The sequence below is a fragment of the Epinephelus lanceolatus genome, chromosome 15 (genome assembly GCF_041903045.1).
Source record: "Epinephelus lanceolatus isolate andai-2023 chromosome 15, ASM4190304v1, whole genome shotgun sequence".
NCBI classification, from domain to species: Eukaryota; Metazoa; Chordata; class Actinopteri; order Perciformes; family Serranidae; genus Epinephelus; species Epinephelus lanceolatus.
The window spans coordinates 41,362,592-41,382,945 of record NC_135748.1 but is presented as its reverse complement, the minus strand read 5'-3'; the positions used below and the strand labels follow the sequence as shown (position 1 = coordinate 41,382,945).

The 20,354-nt window shown below is 41.5% G+C and overlaps 1 protein-coding gene across 1 annotated transcript in view; it reads left to right on the top strand.

Moving 5' to 3' along the window:
* Positions 1 to 20,354, top strand: part of akap6 (A kinase (PRKA) anchor protein 6) — a 279,493-nt gene that overhangs the window by 147,652 nt on the left and 111,487 nt on the right. The window contains exons 14-15 of the mRNA XM_033643340.2: positions 3,744 to 3,877; positions 16,040 to 16,160. Of these exons, the coding sequence (XP_033499231.2) occupies positions 3,744 to 3,877; positions 16,040 to 16,160 (255 nt within the window). The remainder of the gene's footprint in view (positions 1 to 3,743; positions 3,878 to 16,039; positions 16,161 to 20,354) is intronic.

The following is a 20,354-nucleotide window of genomic DNA, read 5'->3' as shown; positions in this document are numbered from 1 at the left end:
TCTCTATGTGTCAGCCCTGTGATAGTCTGGTGACCTGTCCAGGGTGAACCCTGCCTCTCATCCAGTGTCAGCTGAGATAGGCTTCACCCCCCCGTGACCCCCAACAGGATAAGAGGTTATGGAAAATGAAAAAAAATATTATTATTCATCATAAAATTGTTGTCAGATTAGTCACTTTGACTGGAGAACATAGGAAAATAGGGTCCTGGTTGAAAAATATCAAAGTTACCCTTTAAAAATCAGGATAATATTGTGTTTTGGAGAAAAAGAACATGCAAAGATTTTCTTATAGGATGGGACATGGGTTAAATCCTGCCATCTGATTGGCTATCCCACATGATCAGTCATCTCTTCACTTAACAGCTGCTCATAAAGGTCACTCGCACCTCACAGTGAGTGGGAGTTAGCTGCTTGATAAATGTGTCTTGTTCACTTTTAACAAAGACCTTTTCTTAGTCTTAAATTAAAGGATTGGTCCCAGATTCAGAGTCACAAACTGCATGAAGGAACAAAATTAGCAAAGAACAGAACAATCTAACCAGCTAATGAACAACCTGACTGATTTACTGACTCACTGACCGACTAACCAGCCAGCAAACAGCCTGCAAACGCCACCCGAGAGAAGTAATGAGTGAAAGTGGAGAGACATTTACACAAAGTGAGAAAAATTTTCTCTGAGAGCTTCCAGTTAGTTTCTGTAATAGCAGCTCACACACAAACAAAACATTCTCACACATCTTCACACACACAGACGCAGACAGCGCCGCTGATTGTGTATTGCCTGTTTGTTTATTAGCTCTCTGATTGAGCGGCTCTGCCTTCCACAGATTGGATGACCTTTCCAGATCCTTCCGCGAGTCCACTAAGTAGATCGGACGGCGAATGCGACGCGACGACACTTTATTCAGATTGTTACCGAATGAGGAAAAAGCGGAGCGGTCATATTTGTGTGTGTCGCTGTTTGTACACGCTCACTCTGCCTTCATTGGTTCAATTGAAGCCTCATCTCCATATAGTTTGTATGCAATTACATCTGAGCGGCGCGCTGAGTGCCTCTATATGATTGTGTCTGGATACTGAGTGTGACTAGCTGAGATGTGTGTGCGTGTGTGTGTGTGTGTATGTGTAGGATAATTTGTGAGAAAGAGCAGCGATTGATGCTCAATGTGTGAATATGTGTGCATGTTTGTTTTTTTTGTGTGTGTGGAGCAATTCATGGTCGATTTGTGTGTGTGTGTCTTTATGTGAACATTTGTGCAGGCTTGATGGGTGTGTGTGTGTGTGTGTGTGTGTGTGTGTATGAGAGGCAATTTGTGCCAGAGAAAAGCGATTTGTGCTAAATGTGTGTGTGTGTGTGTGTGTGTGTGTGTGTGTGTGTGTGTGTGCTTTTATGAGTAATTTGAGTAGCAGGATGAGTGTGTGAATGTGTGTATACATTTATATGCATATACATGTACATATGGATATTTGAGTGAGCGTGTGTGTGTGTTAGTGAAGATGAGAGTGCAGGATAAGCGTGGAGTGTGTTTCTAGTGGCTCGTTGGCCACTCGCGGGGCTTTAAAGGGCACGTCCGTCAAAATGTGGCACAGCTGAATCTCATTCAAAGGCAATGAACAGCTAATCAGACAACAGGACAAGTAGGACAGCCGGCGTCTGACGCATCACATCACAAATAGGCTGCGGTGCTACTTTGATTCTGCTCAACTTAATGAATGATATCTGAAGTGTGGTTTTAATACAAGTATTACGCACTGAAAGCACTTTATGTTCTCTCCTGTGCTCTGTGATGTTTGCAACCTTTACTGTGGAAAAATACAATAACATATACTGGATTGAACATTTAATGGAAAACTGAAATAGTTAATATTGTGTTTTTGCAAATTACAAAGACGTAAGCTTCGAGTTATTTATTGTCACATGCAGAACAGTTACAGAGAAACAGGCTCAGGTCTCAGGCTTCCTCCAACAATGCTCATTAAATGTGTGTAAAAAACAAAAAACACAAGTATAAAATGAGAATTTAAAACCTGAAGCAATATCACTTCTTCATGCTGTGTTCAAACGCCCTTCACAAATATTTAAATGTTTGAATCCTGAGCAAATTGATTTGATTTCTGTCGAAAACATGGGGCGAAAGGCAACGAGCAACTTGGTAAGAAAAGGTCCTCAAACTGTAAAAAGTGAGCAGATTTGTAAAAAAAAAAAAAAAAAAAAAGTTTTAAAACTATGGAGAAAAATGTGCACTAAACTATATATTACTAATATATATTTAGTCATGAAACAAATTTCTTATTTTTAAGCACTTTTTTTATGTTATTTCCTTTTTGTCATTTGATTTCTGTTTCTGTTTTTTGTCTTTACTTTTCTTGCTAATTTTTAGTTTTTTTTTTTTTTGTTTTTTTTTTAATTTCTTGCTATTTTTGTGCCATTTTTTCTTCAGTTGCTTGTTGCCCTCTACCCATGTTTTTGAAAGAAACCAAATAGGATCTTACTTTTTAACAAAAAGGTCTGTCTCTGTAGGGTCCTCTCCATAATGTTGTCAGACTCATAACAATAATCTGAGCCTGTAGAGTTGTTGCAAATTAATAAACTGAATCAAACGAAGGCTCCTGATAACACCCCCTACAGGCTGCAACCAACCTTTAAATGTAAAGTAAATTAGCCTTTAAATGGGAGGTTTTACATGTGTAGTGTTTAAGCAGAGCTCATAGGTCCTTAAAGGGCGTTTTAGGAACCAGTATTGAGGGAGAGGGCTGCTCAGATTGTTATTTTAAGTGTCTGCCAACATTGAAAAGATCCCTACAGAGATAGAGCTTTGTGTTAAAGAGTAAGATCCTTTAGTTTAACCAGGAACAGCCCTGAAATCACCATCACCAAACCCACCAGACTTCGGAGGGAGCTCGCAGTAGAGCCGCTGCTTCTTTGCGTCGTAAGGGGCCAGTTTAGATGGTTTGAGCACCTGATCAGGATCCTCCTGGGCGCCTCCTGTTAGAGGTGTTCTGGGCATGTCCAACTGGTAGGAGGCCCCGGGGCAAACCCAGAACACACTGGAGGGATTATGTAAGGGATTATATATCTCATGTGGCCTAGGAGCACCTCGGGATCCCCCAGGAGGAGCTGGATAGTGTTGCTGGGGAGAGGGACATCTGGAGGGCTTTGCTCAGCCTGCTGCCTCCGCAACCTGGCCCTGAATAAGTGGATGAAAATGGATGGATGGAGAAACAGCCTCAAAGTCATCATCGCCAGTTCCACCAGACTATATTTGAATAAACACTAATTTTATTATTGTAAAACACAGTTCATTGAAAGTCAACAGAAACAAATTAAAACTCACAGAAACCATCCTGGTTCATCTTTCCACTGTTCCAACAATCACCAGCTCTGGTGTGGTTTAAATTAACCCTTAATTCACCAGTTAGATGTGACAACACGCTGCATCTGTACACACTAACATGACAGTTTATTTAAATGGAGTCTGGTGGGATTGGTGATGGTGATTTCTTTCTGGTTAAACAAAAAGGATCTTAGGAGGAAAAAGTTTTGGCCGGAGAGCGGCTTCCACAAATAACTGATATTTTTCTTTCATTGTTTACTGTCCTTAACCACCACAGCCTGTGTGTTGGTAGGGCAGATACATCACTTATAGTCAGGAGGATTCCAGATTTATCTTTTTCCAGGTCATGAATATCCTCAGTGTGTCGTGTGATTGATGCCCGAATGTCCTCTGCTCTGTGTCCTCCAGGCTGAGCTGATCCCCAGTCAGTGTGAAGCCCAGCGAGCCGCCCTGGCAGAGCAGATGGCAATCAAACTGAGAAGCCTGCACTACCCATCATCGGCCAGCAGGAGGCACTACAGTCAGCTGGCGAGGAACAACAGGTAAACACACAACAGAGAGGACAGAATAGACAGAGCACTGCTCATCAGGTATTGGTCATATCTAGCGTCAGTGTTTGGTTTGTCCACTCTGGGCTACTGTAGAAACATGGCGGTGCAACATGGTGACAACGATTTGTATTGTCAGGTGATTATACACTAAAGAAACACATTTACTATATTATATTCCATATCAGCCATTATAACCCCATTAAACCCTACACACTGGACCTTTAATTTGGCTTTGTGAACACATGAATATGATAAAATAATTTAATGATACAGCTCATCTACACACATTTTATTGCGCTGAATGGCTAAAATTCTGATAATACAAAGGATTGATTTAAGGTTTTTGTTTTTTCAGAAAAACGTGTTCATCATTTTACAACCTGATTGAGTATGGAAGCAAAATGTCGTCTGGGACACTGTGTGTCACATGATCCTACAACACCATATGTGGCCTCTGCGCCAAAATAATTTCACAGCCCAGCGCTGTTTCAGTGACCCACTGAGGTACTGCAGAAATATGTGAAGAGAGTTTCTCACACACCAAACTCATAAAAAAAGACTGTCTGTCGACAGGCCACCTTCATCTGCAAGAAAAGTCAGTTAGGATTTTTCTAAATAAAAATGAATTTATAAAATCACACCCTAAAAAACAGTATCTGTTCATTCGATCATCTCAGCTCAACTTTATTTATACGGCACCTTTCATACAAACATGCAGCCCAAAGTGACGCAGTGACACAGACACAGTTAACAGGACAACACAAACAACTGGACATAAAGTTTGGCAATACTAGAAAATGTATTTTTTTAATTAACTTATTTTAATTTGTTTAACAGGGACAGTGCACAGACACTTCGCTGCACCAGAGTTAGCTGTAAGCTAATTTTCATCTGTAGTCCCAGGGCGGGAAACAGAGAATCATTTCTCTGCTAAAAGACACTAAAATAGATCAATAAATTCTTACAAAATAACAAGTCATAACAACAATAACAACAGCAACAATACAATTGCAACATTAGGATATAACAAGATTTCATAATATCAGATCAAGTGTTTGATTTCATGCGTGGTGGGGCCATGAGTGGTTGATTTTAGCCATGATTTCAGCTTAAATTTAAAACCAACAAAGCTGCTGCACTGTCAACAAAATGTCAAAATAAGCTGATTAAAAGTCCACAGAATTAAAAGGAAGTAAATAAATAAAATAGAATAAAAACAGAAAGACAGGGTTTACTTTCAAAACTGTAATTTTAAAAGTAAGAAGTGTAAAAAATGGGACAGTGGGTTCAGTGCAGTGGGCAGCCAGCAAACCAGTAAGCAAACTGGGAAGAGATGACCTGAACTGATCGAGCTACGTGTACACGCATGACCAGGCACCGTGTTATAACATGTTCAGGGCAGCAGTGGCCTCAAGGTTGGACAGAGTGAGTGGACGGTTGTTGGTTTGATCTCCTGACCAGCACAATAACCATCACCACCACTGAGGAGGCTGTAACTCCCAGCTGCTGCTTACTGGCTGCAGTCTGGTTCAGACTGGTTGTACTGGGCAGCTTCCTGGTGTGAATATGTAGACATGTACAAGTGTAAACAAAATCTAGTCATTATAATGCATCCACGTCAGGTGACCTCGATCACACATGTGTTCTCTGTGTGCAGAACAATCAAACAGCATCAATGAATAATAGAGACGAATATAATATAATAGAAGAGACAAAAACTACCAGATGATTATTCTCTGCTGCCATGAGAAGGACGCACAAGAATAAGACACAACAACACAGGAACATGTGACACACACACACACACACACACACACACACACACTCAGTTGAATGTAATCATGCACACACAGAGTATGAGTGTTAACAGCAGTAATCTGGTGTGGCCAGGCCCGGCTCGGCGAGCGCCGTCTTTGGTCACGCTGCCTGTCGGCGTTTCATCCTCGGCTTTGAGGAGCCTCCCTCCGCGGTTATCACTCACACGCAGAGCACATACACACCAGCACACACACACACCAACACACACAATAAAAACATACACAAAGTCGTGTGTATGCAAATGAAAAATGAAGCTTAAACTGCTCACTGTAGTAGGAGTCTGTAGTATGTTGTGTTCTCCAGACTTTGTTGTGTCGTCACAATCACGCACATGAAGGATGTAGTGTATCACACACATGCGCACGCACACACACACACACACACACACACACACACACATACATCCACTGTTTTTATTGAGCATAAATTGCAAACATTCTGGCAACGCTGTAGTGTCTTCTGTGATTTAAATAAAATAAATCTAAGTGGTTTACATACACAAAACACACACACACACACACACACACATTTTGTTTGTGTTTGTGTTTTCCAGTCCTCGGTGGCTGCAGTGTAATGTTTCAGTAATTTACTCTGGATGTATTGGACAGTAATTGGTTATTCATATATTAGCTGCTGCGCTTCAGATTTACATCTGTGTGTGTGTGTGTGTGTGTGTGTGTGTGTGTGTGTGCGCGTGTGCGCGCGCAGTGCAGTGGTGTGTGGGATGAGTTTGGTATTAATTGGATGTTACATGTTTTTCTTTAGCTGCTGTGAGTTCAGCTCAGTTGAGATTTCTGGTTTTGGTTCAGTTGTAAAGAAAATGAAGGTCAGACTGAATTATTTACTGATCTCACACAAAATATCTCAATTCTGAATTAATGCCAAAAGAAATTTAATTGGGGGAGAAAAACATTGTTTTTTTAATTCATATTTTTCTGGTTTTAAAAAAGCATCTAAAGGCCCAGTGTATGGCCTGTGACACCGAGTGTTTAATAATGTTTCATTCATTTGATTTGATGATATTTTGTAAATCTTTTTTTATCCATCAGTTTGGTTTCAGTGTCTCTGTGATGTTGCTATGGATCCCACTGCTTTTCTGGGCAAGCCCCGCCCATCTGTGCTGTGATTGGTCAGCACTCGCTGAAACCATGACCTCTTTGACCCAACCACCTCCAACCTCTAGTTTGGTTTCAGTGTCTCTGCAGGATGAATCTGTTAGTATGAATGCATGAATAGCAGGAGGTGCTATGCTGCCAATCACTGATAAGTTGTCTCTTTAGTTTCTCTGCAGGATGAATTCATTAGTATGAATGAGTGAATGAGTGGCAGCAGGTGGAGCTGTGCTGCTGCTCACTGATCCCTGCAAGATGAATCCATTAGTGTGAATGAGTGAATGAGTGGCAGCAGGTGGAGCTGTGCTGCTGCTCACTGATCCCTGCAAGATGAATCCATTAGTATGAATGAGTGAATGAGTGGCAGCAGGTGGAGCTGTGCTGCTGCTCACTGATCCCTGCAAGATGGATCCATTAGTATGAATGAGTGAATGAGTGGCAGCAGGTGGAGCTGTGCTGCTGCTCACTGATCCCTGCAAGATGAATCCATTAGTATGAATGAGTGAATGAGTGGCAGCAGGTGGAGCTGTGCTGCTGCTCACTGATCCCTGCAAGATGAATCCATTAATGTGAATGAGTGAATGAGTGGCAGCAGGTGGAGCTGTGCTGCTGCTCACTGATCTCTGCAAGATGAATCCATTAGTGTGAATGAGTGGATGAGTGGCAGCAGGTGGAGCTGTGCTGCTGCTCACTGATCTCTGCAGGATGAATCCATTAGACAGACGAGTGTCAGTGAATCACCTCATAAATCCAACAGAGTCTCTGACTGAAAGGTGACGGCTGCCAATATGACTCATTCAACCTTTCACTCTATCACTTCATCCCCCACTCTGCCTCCCTCCCCCTCTTCACCCCATCTCTCCTTTCTTCACTCCTCATCCTCATAATCCTCACCTCCTTCCTCATTTCTTTCCTTTCTCTCAACTCCTGTCTCTGTAACTCCATCTCTTGTCCCACACCCTCCCTCACTTTATTTCCTCTCTCTTCCTCCTTCTCTGTCTTTTCTCACCTCCTTCCCTTCTTCCCTTCTGCCTTCCTTACCTCACCCCTTTCCTTCTCTCCATCTTCTTCCCTTCCCAGCTCCCTCTTCCACTCCTCCCTCCCTCCTTCCTTTCCTCCTCCTCTCCCCCCTGCTCGTCTTCCTGCTGTATGGCGGATGATGAATTAGAGACAGTAGTTACAGCTGCTATCGCCGTCGCAGCAGCAGGCAGAGACAGAAAAGTAAGTATGAAGAAGTGATGAAAGGAGAGAGAGAAGTAGAAAGTGGAGGATGATGGTGAATCCATCCATTTAGAGCCTGACTGAAGAGTCACAGCGTGTGTTTCAACCAACAGTTTACACTTAGCACCAAGACATCGATTCTAAAAGCAGCTCGTTCTAAGAAATATATTTGGTTTGAAGTAGAAAGTAATAATGATGATAGCACTTTTCTAATCAAAAATACAAAGTGCCTCAGTCAGAAAAACCCTCATAAAAGAGTGAACAATTACATCTGCATTTAAAAAGGCAATATGACACAAGTAAAGTAAGTAAAGTTCAACTTACAGTTGAAACCAGAAGTTTACATACACCATATAAAAAGGCACATAACCTTTTTTTCTCACTGTCTAACATTAAATCAGATTAAACTTTTCCTGTTTTTTGGTCAATTAGGATTACCAAAATTATTTCTATTTGCTAAATACCAGAATAATGAGACAGATCATTTTTTAGACAATTTTTTATTACTTTCTTGAGAGTCAGAAGTTTACATACATTTCATTAGTATTTGGTAGCATTGCCTTTAAACTGTATGACTTGGGTCAAACGTTTTGGATATGCTTCCACAAGCTTCTCACAATAGTTTGCAGGAATTTTGGCCCATTCCTCCTGGCAGAACTGGTGTAACTGAACCAAGTTTGTAGGCCGCCTTGCTCGCACATGCCTTTTCAGCTCTGCCCATAAATTTTCAATAGGATTGAGATCAGGGCTTTGTGATGGCCACTCCAAAACATTGACTTTGCTATCCTTAAGCCACTTTCTAACCAGTTTGGCAGTATGCTTAGGGTCATTGTCCATTTGGAAAACCCATTTGCGCCCAAGCTTTAACTTCCTGGCTGATGTCTTGAGATGTTGCTTCAGTATGTCCACATAATGTTCTTTCCTCATGATGCCATCTATTTTGTGAAGTGCACCAGTCCCTCCTGCAGCAAAACAACCCCACAACATGATGCTGCCACCCCCATGTTTCACAGTTGGGATGGTGTTCTTAGGCTTGCAAGCTTCCCCCTTCTTCCTCCAAATGTAACGATTGTCATTATGGCCAAAAAGTTCAATTTTAGTTTCGTCAGACCACAGGACATGTCTCCAAAAATTAAGGTCTTTGTCCCTGTGTGCATTTGCAAACCGTAATCTGGCTTTTTTATGTTTCTTTTGGAGTAATGGCTTCTTCCTGGGAGAGTGGCCTTTCAGCCCATGTCGGTACAGGACTCGTTTCACTGTTGATAATGACACACTCTTACCAGCTTCAGCCAGCATCTTCACAAGGTCTTTTGCTTTTGTTCTTGGGTTGATGTGCACATTTCGGACCAAAGCACGTTCATCTCTGGGACACAGAACCCGTCTCCTTCCTGAGCGGTATGATGGCTGGACATTCCCATGGTGTTTATACTTGCGCATAATTGTTTGAACAGATGAACGTGGCACCTTCAGGCATCTGGAAATTGCACCCAAGGATGAACCAGACTTGTGCAAGTCCACAATTCTCTCCCTGATGTCTTGGCTGATTTCTTTTGATTTTCCCATGATGTTACACAAAGAAGCAGTGTGTTTCAGGTGTGCCTTAAAATACATCCACAGGTGTGCCTCTAATTAACCCACATGTTGTCAATAAACCTATCAGAGGCTTCCAAAGACATGACATCATCATGTGGGCTTTCCCAAATTGTTTAAAGGCATACTAATCTTAGTGTATGTAAACTTCTGACTCTCAAGAAAGTAATAAAAAATTGTCTAAAAAATGATCTGTCTCATTATTCTGGTATTTAGCAAACAGAAATAATTTTGGTAATCCTAATTGACCAAAAACAGGAAAAGTTTAATCTGATTTAATGTCAGACGGTGAGAAAAAAAAGGTTATGTGCCTTTTTATATAGTGTATGTAAACTTCTGGTTTCAACTGTAAGTGAACTTTGACCTGCAAGTTCGCACCGCTGACCAGTATCAAGCTGACCTGACAGTGCCTCACAGCCACATCGGAGGAGGCTGTCACAGCTTATTAGTGTGTTGCACGACATTTTAATTTAACCTCCTCTGTCAGAGTATAAACTTCTCCGTTAAAGAGCAACAGCTGCAGACAGTTAGGAGACAGGAGATGTTACAAACAGTGTAATCTTTGCGCTGCGCAGGCACGGTACGAAGCAACAGGCTAGTTTTGAAGATGAAAATGTTTACCTTATATTCCCATTACTTTGATTTTGTCCGGGGGAAAGATGACAAGAACACTGTTGCTGCAGGTGGTTGTACTTCAGCTCTGGATATGGATCTGGTTGAGTGTGTGGTGGTTGAAATGTTGCTCTACGAGGCATTTTTCAAGCAGATCTTTGGGAAAATACCGCTCACAGGCAACTGAAAACCCCTACGTAAAAAAAAAATAAATAAATAAACCTCATTTGCACATTATTTAGCCTCAGCTACGTTAAACTGTGATTACCTTGACATGCACGCAGAGACATTAGTCTGAATTTTGGTGAGATTACCAGTTTTATCAGGTGAGCCTCCCAGTATAGCTAGTTTTTGGCCTGCTCCCCACTGGTCAGATACCACCTGAACTGCCTCGACCTCCGTGGACATGCTTTCATGACATTTTAAGTCATTAAGACTTTATTTTCACTTTTTAAAATGTTTGTAAAACTTGTGTAGATATAAACATGCTTTTTCCAACATGTAAATTTGCACACTTTCACACAATGCCCGCTACATGTTGTTATATCCAGTGTTGACTGGAATTATGACGAGTTAGAAATGAATAATAGATTCCTGTAATTCGAATTTCCTCAAGTGACTGAATGTCAGAACGGCTCTCCATAACACTCCCACGCGCTCCGTCAGTGCCGCGTGACAGAAAGCAAACCTGACACTTCAAACGCTCTGTAACTGTCCCGGTGTTGAACGCAGCCCCGCAGTGCCGCCACGTCGCTCCTTCCTCTCCGATTTGTCTGTTTTCTCGTCTTCCACCCCCCGAGAGATCCTGTTTTACAAAGCGTTTAGTTAACATTAGTGTGAGAACAAGACGGAAACGGGGGAGAGGAGGAGGGGAGTGGGAAAACGACAAACGACAAGAGAAAACAATCTGTGCGAGTGTTGTATCTGCTTCATCTGTCTGAGTCAGTAAAGGGCCGCTCTGCTCGCCGCATAATGAGGAACGCCGCCTCAGGGGAAGGAAGCAGCGCTCGCTTCCTTTGCTTTCTTCTTCTCTGTTTAGTTTTTATTTTAGTGAATCACTCGCAGTGGAGGACAAGGGGATGTGAGGAGGGAAGAGATCGGGAAAAGTAGTAAGAGGAGGAAAAAGATGGAGGAGAGGATGAGGGTGAGGTGGGAGGAAGATTTGTTTTATTTCAGTGTAGCTGATGAGGAGAAGATGGTGGAGAGATAGAAAGGACGATGAGGGACGTTAAGAGACAGACGTAGGAAAAATTCCTTAAGTTGCAAAGTTAAGATACTTTTAGAAATTGAAGACAGAAAGTAAGGAGAGTTTTTAAAAATAACGACATGCTTGCAATGTGAGGACATTTTAGAAAGTGAAGACATGTTAGAAAGGAAAGACATTTTTGGAAGCCACTGAGATTTGTGAAGGGTTTCGAAGGGATGACATTTTTTGTGGGTGAGGACATTTTTGAAAAGTTGGAACATTTTTGGAAAGTGGGGACATTTTTGGGAAAAAAAAGTTCAAATGTTTTTGAAAAGCGGGAGCAGTTTGGAAATATTGGAACGTTTTTGAAAGTGCGTAAGGTATAGAAAAGTTTGTAACATCTATGGAAAGTTGGGTCATTTTTGAAATGTAGGGACAATTTACAAAAGTTGAAATGTTTTCGGAAAGTGGGGACAGTTTAGAAAAGTTGGGACAGTTTTGATGAGTGGGAACATTTTTGGAAAAATGGGATAGCTAAGAAAAGTTTTTTTTTTTTTAAACTGGGGACATTTTGGAAAATAGGGACAGTTTAGAAAAGTTGGAACATTTTTAGGAAGTGGGGACTCTTTTGGAACATAGGGACAGTTTAGAAACTTAGTACAATTTTGTGAAGTCAGAACATTCCTTTTAAGTGGGGACAGTTTGGAAAAGTCTGAACATTTATGGAAAATGGGGACATTTTCTTAGGTGAAGTGTGGACATTTTGTAAGAGTATGATGTTTAAGGAAAATGAAGGAGTTTGGAGAGTCTGGACATTTCAGGACAATTAAACAATTTGGGAAGTGAAGGAAATTTTGTAAAGTGAGGACAAATGCAACAATATTTTTTTTTGTTCATCCATTTTCCAAATGCTTTTTCAGGGATTAGCATTAGTTTTAAGGTTAAGGTTTGATCTAGGGCATTATGGGTAATATATTAACAGTTGAAGCAGCTCAGTAAATTCATGCACTTTTAATGTGAGTGTGAAATTTTGCAGCTTTCAGGTGAATCAAACTAAAACAGGAAGAAATTGAAGTGTTTATTTTCTTGTTTCTATAATTTCATTCATAGTTTACTCTCTCTGCCCTGATGGCAGGTCAAGCTGTGTGTGTGTGTGTGTGTGTGTGTGTGTGTGTGTGTGTGTGTGTGTACTTGTTTAGTTTTTAATGTGTGTGTTGCATTCTGGGTAACTGTGTGTATACATGTTACTATCAGTGGCCGCGTGTTTGGATTGTTTTGTGTATTTCACTCATTGTTCTCATGTGTGTGTTTTAGAGTGTGTGTGTCTTCATGTGCGGTCCTCTCGACTAGTGTGTGTGCAGAGTGTGTATTTGTGTTGTCGTGGAAACGCCGTGGGCCTGACAGAGCTGTCAAACTGTCGTCGTCAGCGACCAGAGAATTCCAAACAATTTCACTGCTAATGTTGAGAAACGTGTTGGCGATCCCCGCCGAGACCGAAAACCAGCGAATATATAAATAATAAACACACACACACACACTCTCTCTCTCTCTCTCTCTCTTACACACCTTAACAAAACGGCTGACAGTAATGTGTGTGTTTGAGCAATCGGCTCCTGTTCCAGCAGCATAAATATTTGATGTGATCCTGTGTCGAGGAGGAGGAGGAGGTGAGAGGACAAGAGAGGAGGGGGGTGAGAGTGGGAGGAGTGATGCAGGAGGGGGAGGCTGGAGGAGGGATGCTGAGGGAGGAGGGTGAGGGCAACATAATGTGGGAAAGATGAAGAGGAGGAGGAAGATTTAGAGGACGTGAACAAAGAATGTGGACAATATGAGAGACTGTGGGAGGGAGAGCAGTGACAACATGTAGCAGGAAACTGAGAAGGAGGTGAAATGAAAGGTGGAGGCAAAATTTGGAAAAGGGAGGAAGAAGAAAGATGTGGGATAGAGGAGCAGGTAGAGGAAAAAGGAGGGGGAAGGACGTGGGAAAAAATATGAAGTAAAAGTAAAATACAAAGAATCCGAAACACAGTGTTTGTTTACAATAACTCCCGGGTAGAAAATCCTTGCGTCACGTACATTAAAATCAAACGGCGCTAAGGCCTTAGTAAGTTTATTTTTTAGCTACCAAAAAAAAAAATCAATATCAGTTTCCGTGTACGCTATATTTAGAATATTTTCACCACTTCACCTCACTGTCAGTCGTCTTTTCTGACAGGAAACAGAAGCAGTTATATCAAAGCCACCAGACACCACTGACAAAAACTGTAATTATTTACGTTAGCAAAAAACAGTTGCAGGTCTACTGCTGCCTTGATGCGTAAGGTAAGGCGGAACAAATATATTAAATATAGCGTACACTTACTACAGATACAGATTTTTTTAGGTGGCCAAAATACATTTTTGCTGTCACCCCCGTCCACAGCAGTTCATTGTTTAGCTTCTGTACCAATAGATTTGGTCCATCAAACATGAGAAGAAAGAAACAAAGCACATAGAATACGCACATCAGAAACGTCAGATAGGTCAGACCACTGTGTTTGGACTATATTAGTCTTAATATAGTATATAATTAGTCTTTACATAGCTGAAATTGACGACAGAAATAAACGAGTTTGCCATTTTTACATGTCAATGAAATGTTACCAATTGCAACTTTTGTACCCAGAAATGATTGTTGTTGTTAGCCCAATGTCATGGTAGTTTGGTCTATAAAGACAGAGCGCATTTAAGTCCCGCTCCCACCTGAAAGAGAAACTATTCATCGCTCTCCATAGACTGTGTTGTGTGAAGGTAACCACCTTGTTATTTTTATCAGTGGGATGCACTGCCATCATGGTCAAGAATCCACAACTACTTTTTTTTTACAAGCTGCTGAACCAAAAAACTGAGCCTTTAAGCAATTAGACACGAGGTATCAGCAGGAAGACACGGGAAAACTGTGGGATACCATGTGATCTGATGACACAGGTGTAAATATCAAAGTATGTCACTTCTGGATCATGTCTCTAAGATAAGCAAGGTAAGGATTAGGAATTTGAACAAAGATTATCTTACTACATTGTGTAGTTCTCACCTGAAATGTTTTTAAAAACACATTTTAGGTCACTGCTAACAGATCGTTTGTCACCAAGCGGTAGTCATAGCAACATCACCCACTAGAGGAGCGTCGACTCGTCCAGTGTGGTGCAGTTGTGGAACAATTTGTGTTGGTGGAGCCAATAAACTATGAAATAACCAAGCAAATAATAATCTGTTGTCGCTTATTGCTGTTAACTAATAATTGGCACTTGTAGAACTGTTGTGTAAATGCAGCATCACACTCGAGGTCGTGCTGTTGTACTGAATTAAACCTATTTGAAGTTAAAACAGTCCCTTCTTTGCCGTACCTTAAACCAGGTTGTCCATTGAGATTTTTGATGTGTAAGGTGTAGTTGCAGTTCAGCTAAGGGTGGGGTTATTCCAGTACAACATGTCATCAAACCACATAAGTCAGAAATTGTTCATGGATCTTCCAAACAGTCTCAAAGGTGGGGTGAAAAACCAGCTGTTATAGAGAGGTGCGAGACGCGGTAATTGTTTAAAAATTGGGGATAATGGCGAACGCTTTCAGACAGTCTCTGCTGGAAGACATGCATAGTGTTGCACTCAGTTGTTCACACTGAAAGTGACAGGAAATAGTTTTGTAAAGAGAAGAAAAAAAGCTCGAGAGAGAAGTTCAAACCTTTGCGCTCTTTGACAATCACTGCATGAAGTGGGTGTGAATGTTGGATTGTTGGTTTTTGGACATTAGAAAAATTGCTGGACACAGCCTCCACTTAGTCCGAAATCTGAAAGGTGTTAGAGGAGAGGTTTTCCGAAGTAGTTTGACCATCTGACAAGCAGTTCTGATAAGAGTATACCGCTGCCCTGATAGTCCTCATGTCCACCTATTTTTTCCTAAAGGCTTTGTGACCCCAGAGAATTATTTTCTAGGGATCCGACCAAATGAACGAAACTACAATTATAAAAGAACTTCCTGTGGAAACAACTGATTTTGTTTTAAAAGAAATATAAAAACCAAAACTGTGTGCCTCAACTGCAGCAATCCACATCTCCACTTCCACCCGACATTTAATTTACCAAAAACAGCTGACATTTTTACAAATATCACAGTAACCTCTGACTAAATACAGTCCCCTCTTTTCGTTGGCTGAGTCACGTTCTGTGACGTTCTGCATGTTTGATTTTGGCAAAGTAGCGTCACAGGAAGTTCAGCCTTCACAGAGAAGCCAGACACAATCGAGGTACAAGACGTAAATAAATTCTTGTTAGAAAATATTTTAGATTCAGTTCAAACGGCTGCTTGAAAACCGACTATTTTCTGCCTCCTCTCTCAGGCTGAGTCTATCTGTCAGCGTTTCTTCCTCATTCCAGTTTGCATTTTTAGCTGCATTCTTTATCAGCATAACAAGACGCATACGTCTCTCATCGCCGCTGGACAAAACAATATCACAATAATACAAGAAACAATAACAGAACGTAGAACATGCAGGAAACACAAAATGAATAAAAGAGGGAAGGAAATTGAATTACAACAATAATTCAACTTAATAATCTCTCTCTCGCTGTCTTCAGTCTGCAGGACTTTGAGGCCGAGTACCAGGAGCTCTGGGATTGGCTGATGGACATGGACGCCATGGTAACAGACAGTCACCAGCTGATGATGTCAGAGGAGCAGAGACATCACCTCTTCAAGGTAAGACAAGCTCTATTGTCTGTCTGTCTGTCTGTGACTCAGGAGCCTCACAAAACACACACAAAAACATTTTTCTTTACATACAGGAATCTTTTTTCTTTTATTGAAAGTCTTTCATGACTCACATGGTTTGCACCAACGTAACTGCTCTGTGGTGACGGTTCTTCTTTGCCTACGATGTGGCCGATGACTCTTACTGTCGTAGATCCAAATATCCACCCTTTGAGCCCTCATGTCTTAAATTGTCACCTCAACTTAAGACAAGACTTACAACCTGAGTTGTTGCCATGAATTCAATCACTGCTGAGACCTTGACAGTATTTTCTATCTCACAGTATTTTTCGAAACTTCGTCACATCAATAATACTTTTAATCTTTAAAAAGGAGTTAGGTGACGTCTGCACCCAGAGCGGACACTTTCAAAGTCCATAAGGCCATTATGACAGGATTATTATGACCAAAAAGACCAACTAAAACTCTGTGACTGACATTTTGTGAAATCAAAGCAGCAGCAATGCTCTGTGGAGGAGACGCCTTGGATTGTCGCCCTCAACAGAAATTCAGAATAAACTCGAGGGAACTTCAAGGACAAAAATGGTGTTCAAACAAATACAGCTGAGAGATGGCTACAATCGGGACCACAGAAATGTTGGACAAATAAAGACAACAATAACAAATAAACAGCAAAACGCCTACACCTGCTTAGTTGCCAGATGTAGGCTCACAAAGTCCAGAGCAACACTTGTAAAGAGAGACAATTCTGGATATCAGCTGTCCAAGACTATCTTTGACGGGTTGCGTCAGCCCATAGGTTAATCTGTATACACACGCTCTGCTAACAACTTGAGAGAGACCTGCTGTTAGTATTATCACTGGCCATTTTGCAACTTCTCGGAGGTGACAACCACAAATCGCCATATGTCAGCAACTTGCCCGTCACTCTCCCAACAGCCACAGACAAACACAGTCAAAAGCCTCTGACTGGTTCAACAAAGTCATCATGGACAGTTAGTGGGGGCGGCCAACAACAAGAACTGGTTTCAACACAAGAAAATGGATAAATAATCACAGAATGTTGTCAGTGTTGGATTAATTATTATGGATTTATTTTACAAAGTCTCCAAAAAGACACCATAGTTCAAGGCTGGATTACAAAGCTTCTGGAAGGGATGTGATCTCACTGGAGCCCTTATTGAAGCAGCACGATGGTTAGCCATGTACTGAACAAGACTAAAAAAAAGTAAGTCTCTGACAAGGAGGGATCCAGAGATAAACATTAGTAACATTATGTTGTTTGTGACATTGTGGACTCCACATTCACTTCTGTAGGAACCAGCATGTCAGATATTTCTCATCAGTCCTGTTCAGTGCTTGGTGGTGAGACAGACTTGCGCACGCAGCTCATCTGGGTATCAGGTTGTTGAAAGTAAAATTAACCGGAACTGAGAGATGATGAGATCCGCCATCGTTGTTGTTGTGCTTGAAGTTGGTGCTAGCGTTGCTGGGAAAGCAGAGACGTATACAGTGACGTAATGATGTGGCTCTCCAGCTCATGGGAAGCAAAGCGTTTCCTCAAGGGTTCACATGTTAAATCAACTGCGAACTGGCACCAGCCTAAAACTAGAAGCAGGTTTGTATTGGTGGAAAGAGGGCATATGACATCCTACAGGAGCCTTTAAGGGAGCAACTTTTATCAAAAGAAAAAAGTACCAATTAGCTGAACAGGGAAGCTTTTTGTTGGGCCTTAAAGTTTGGTAAATGTTGAACTTTATACCTATGAATGTTGAGCCTGATTATCAGATTGACTCAGGATTGTTTTAATCAATCAGTGGTGAGTGACAGATCTTTCCTAAGTGCAGTTAAAGGTGCAGGAATAGTTAGTTACTGTGTGTGAACAGTGCCAGCAGAAGATTCACTCGATCACCCTTTTTGCAGCCGTTGTCCTGTTATTCATTTTTTATGGATTTATTAAGTTGGTAGCTACATATGTAGGATGGTGACGATGTCATTTCTAATCCTACAAAGCTTTCATTGGATGATTGTTTCTCTGACTGAAGCAGAGCATCAGTCCTCCAATATTAGAGATGCAGTCTGCGTGTCAGATGTCTGGAACCAAACTGAGACATGTTTACTAGCATCTGAAATACAGCCTACATGTTCATTTTCAAGGTAAACAAACCAAAACAAGACTGCTCCACCAGCTGGACTCTGACTCTCTGCAAAACACACAGACTTTTAGACAACATGTTCTGCAGTATATTTTGAAACACTAAAAGACGAAACGTGACGGCCACGTTCCAGCCCACACACCATCAGCTCGAGACACACGTCATCATGGATGCACTGTTTCCCAGCTCTGAAGCATCAGTTTTATCACATTTTCACACCTGATGTAGTTCAGTCCACTTTCGGATCATTGCCTTCTGTCTGCGCGGCTCATCCTGTGTGTGCCACAGGTGTCATATGACAACATAAAGTACATACAGTGATGAAATCTTCTCTAAAGTTTTCCGTTCAGACGTCACATAAGTCAGAGTTCTGTGTCGAGAAATGGTTGTTAAAGTTAAACCTTTAGGTGCCGTAACGCTCGACAAAGATTCTCTGCTCATTGGCTTTACTGTGATGTCACAGATCTCCCATCAGCCACCTCTGCCTCCATCATGGACGAGCACTGCAGACTGTGTGTTAATCAGAATGTGTAAATATGTAGAAACAGAGCTGGCTGAAGTAAATGATGTCCTCCCACATTTCATTCATCCATCAATTTGTCTGTCTGCCCTCATCCCTCCCTTCACTCCTCCCTACAACTCACCATCCAGCCCATCACACACACACACACACACACACACACACACACGCACGCACATCTTCATCCTTACCAAGGAGAATGGGATTACAAGGCATAGCCTCCCTCATAACCATATCATAGAGTAAAGTGTGTTTGTGTGTGTGTGTGTGTGTGTGTGTGTGTGTGTGTGTGTGTGTGAGAGAGAGAGAGAGAGAGAGAGAGAGAGGTTGTGCAAGTGTGTGTGGGTAATGTGTGTGTTTGTGTAATGACTTCACTGCAGCCAAATGAGTCAGAAAGAAGAACAGCATGTGTTACGATTAGAGATCTGAGTCATCCTCCTCTGTCCTTCACACACGTACACACACACACACACACACACACACACACACACAGATAGGGAAATCAAAGATATTTGTTGTACTACAGCTCCTACACTCTAGAAAATGACATTTTCTAACAAGCATTTTATCAGAGCAAATGAAGTGATCAGCCTGGTGTGAGCTGATTCAACATGTGTCCAGTACAAATTAACTCGTCTGACAAAACATCATCAATCAAGTTCTGGGAAAACGCTTTTTTAACTTTATGTGCAATGTCAAACAAGACGTAACTCCCAGTGCTACTGGTGCTGCCACTTGTTAGCTAAATGAAACATGATCTGGAACAACAGTGGGCTTAAAGACATTCACTCTGTGTACACTGTACAGAGGTAATGTGTGTTCTTACTTACAGTGGCGCCAGAGGGAAGGTCATGTTGTTGCATACATCAGAAGGGTTTAACACCTGTAAGGTGGCCGTTTGGGAAATCTCAGACTTCCCAACTCATCAAATATGGCAGCTCGGTCAGTGGCCTACGCTTCAAACTGTGACGCTCTAGGTTCCCCTCTAGCATCAGTTTTGGACGTGTGAGCTTCTGTTCAGAAATTTTAGCATTTGGGCCACTGGAGTGTACACTACTTTCAGAACTTTGTAATCCACTGTTATATTGATGCTCTTCATCAATATAACAGTGGATTATATTGATGAAGAGCATCAATATAACAGTGGATTACAAAGTTATATTGATGCTCTTCATCTTTCTGTCATTGATAACTATTTGAACAGAGATAAAACAGACACTAAATGTATCATTTACATTTTAGCTTGAAGAAAGGTATTCGGACATCAGACTGTCTCAGATGCAGGTGTGTTGAGTCTTTGAACAGAAAATCCCACAAACTGCTCAGCTTCACATTTTATCCACTCACTGCGGTAACAACGGCCACGCCCCCTTTTGGGTGAAGGTTTTGAACTCGACCCAGGAGAGACGCTAGTCGCGGCAACGAGTTCATAATGCCAAAAAGTTGCTGCGTTGTTCACTGCACAACAAACAATAAAAAAAACAAACAAAAAAACAAAACAGAATT